This window comes from Anastrepha ludens, chromosome 3 (assembly GCF_028408465.1).
Source record: "Anastrepha ludens isolate Willacy chromosome 3, idAnaLude1.1, whole genome shotgun sequence".
NCBI classification, from domain to species: domain Eukaryota; kingdom Metazoa; phylum Arthropoda; class Insecta; order Diptera; family Tephritidae; genus Anastrepha; species Anastrepha ludens.
Genome location: NC_071499.1, coordinates 45469375 through 45472056, shown reverse-complemented (window position 1 = coordinate 45472056; position 2682 = coordinate 45469375). Strand labels below are relative to the sequence as shown.

General features: G+C 44.9%; 1 protein-coding gene across 1 annotated transcript; it reads left to right on the top strand.

Moving 5' to 3' along the window:
• The first annotated feature begins 1513 nt into the window (after positions 1–1513).
• Positions 1514–2107, top strand: LOC128857473 (loricrin-like). The gene has a single exon (XM_054093228.1). It carries the CDS (start codon positions 1514–1516, stop codon positions 2105–2107), a length of 594 nt encoding a protein of 197 aa, XP_053949203.1.
• Positions 2108–2682: the final 575 nt, after the last annotated feature.

Here is a 2682-nt window from a genome sequence, read left to right as displayed (position 1 = left end):
ACGACTGGACGCTTGGTTAAACTCGGCAAAAATCGCTTAAGCGGTTATGGCGCCAATTAAGAAGAAAGAGAAGGAGAAGATACATTCGCTAATGGGAATTTATAAAGTGAAAGGAGAAGAAGAGGAAATGAAAAAAAAACATGTGTAATTTGACTCGAATATGAACAGGAAGCGGATGTAACTTAAACAGCAGGGAAATTTTTTGGAAACGGGGATTGCAAGAACCGGCAATGGACAGAAAAAGATGTGACCTAAGGCGGATATGGCAGGATGCGAATGTGCTTAAAACAAAGCTTCTTGGCGACTTAAGCCAATTGAGTTCAAAGAAGATCTGTAAAAGGGCTTGAATAGTTTGCAATTATATGCTAGGGTGTCATCGTTTCTCGTTGCTATAATCTTGATTACTCTTCCAGGTATTTTTTCTGAGGGAGGTATATCTCAGGCAGCTATTTAAATGAAAATGCTAAATCAATATGAAAATTAACTTCGTTAGAAATTAAAATCGCTGTTTCATGGTGTAATTAATCAAAAACTTAGCTGATGTTCTAGCTAATGGGGCGGAGATGCTTGCGACGCCATGTTGAGGGTCAATTGTGAGTGCGCATGGGCAACTAAGCAGCCATTGAATGATTGTGCACTAAAGCCGAGGACAGCTGCGGTGGTGGCTATGATGGTGGTGCCACTGCCACTGCCACTGGGAGGTGATACAGAAATGAACGGTTATGCCAATGTTGAGCGGCACATGCGGAGAAGCTGCAACAAAGCAAAGGTAAAAAAGAAAAACAAATAGTTTGGCAAAATTTGTTGGAGGTGGCAATGATGAGGTTTCGGCGCTCTTTGTGCAGCTGCTAAGTTTTGTGTAATACTGCTCCAGCTCTAACAAACAACAACGACAATGACTGCGGAGTTATCCATAACCGCAATAGAAGTCTTTGAAAATGAAGCGCGGTTAGTTGATTGTAAATTTGTTTCAGAATTTCTGTAAGTGTGTGCGTGCTAGTACGAGAGTCTGCGTGGAGAAACGTTTATAAGTAAGTGCATACGCCTGTGCGTTTCATATTGGGCGCGGAGCGGGGTGTACGAGTCCATGGCGGTGGTCATTAATTTGCGCGAGCAACATTGCATTCGTAGCAACTAAAGAGAATCCAGTAATCACTTTTTATTGTTGTTGCTAGCTGTAACCATATTAAGATTTGTTGTTGTTGGCGATGTTGCTTTTGGTTGGCTCAATTGTGCCATTTTGTAAGAATAGAATTTACATTTTCAAATTCAAACGCAACGAACTAAGCAACAGTGCACTAAAAGCAATAACAATAAAACAACAATAACAACACCTGCCTTTAGTAACAACAATAAGGAGTAATCATTTATTCGTTTCACTGCAGCGCATACATATAAATACTTGCGACCTAATGCATTGGAGGATTAGTTGAGTCAGAACTTCAAGCGGCAGCGGTTGTGCCACCCAATAATTTGTCCCAAAGTAAATCTAACAGACGAAACTATTTACGAAATGCAGCGCATTTGTCTGGTGTTGCTGAGTTTGTGCGCAGCCGCGATGGCTGGCTTTCTTGGTGGTGGCGGCAGTGGTTGGAACTCCGGTGGAGGCGGTCGTGGCTGGAGCTCAGGCGGTGGCGGCGGTGGCGGTTGGAGTGGTGGTGGTAGTGGTGGTATATCCTTATGGCCCAGCAAATCTTCCTACAGCAGCGGTGGTGGTGGTGGTAGCGGCTGGCGCTCTTCAGGCGGTTGGTCTGGCGGTGGTGGTGGCAGCGGAGGAGGCTGGAAATCGGGCGGTTCTGGTGGATATGGCGGCGGTGGCTCGAGTTGGGCGCAAGCACTCAGCGGTTGGAAATCGAGTTTAGGAGGCGGCGGCGGTGGTGGTGGTGGTGGCTGGAGATCAGGTGGTGGCGGTGGTGGCTGGAAATCTGGTGGCGGCAGCAGCGGTTGGTTACTTGGCGGTGGGAGCGGCGGTGGTGGCAGTGGTGGTATTTGGAAGCTTAGTAGTGGCGGTGGAAGCAGTGGTGGTTATGGAGGTGGTTGGCCTTCTGGCGGCAGCAGTGGATGGTCATCAGGTGGTGGTGGTGGTGGCAGTGGTTGGAAATGGTAAATTAGGTAGCCGATTTGAAAGAGTATCATAACAATCGAAGACGCTAAGTTGTGAAGAAGTATTTTTGAAAAGTTTTGAGTGGGGAGAAATAGGTTGAGTGAAGCTAGGGTGAGAAAAATTACGTAAATACATATAAGCATATACGATTGTCCACACATATACATACATATATACATTTTTGTAAATAAAGTCAAACGCATTAAAAAATATCGTTACTCTAAATAACTGAGCAACACTGCAGGCATCTACCGAATGAACATCTGGAATAAGTGACAAACGACAACAGGTAACCAATGGCATAATAACTGCATATTGGCAAAGCCTCTGAAGGTATCTCTGTAGCAGGTATGCGCAGCTCTTGAGCTTGCGAGTGAAAACAGCTTTCGTGCTTTTACATAAATACACAGGAGGAGAATACATCAAAGCTCCCAAATGGGGAAAATATTTTTTTTCTTCTTCTTTTTTTTTAAAGCCCGATAAAAATGGTCTCCACACATAAACATTTTCGTCGCAAAGCACAGAGGAGTACGGCGGCCCATGACCGAATGGTTTGTGCATGACTACCATTCAGGAGG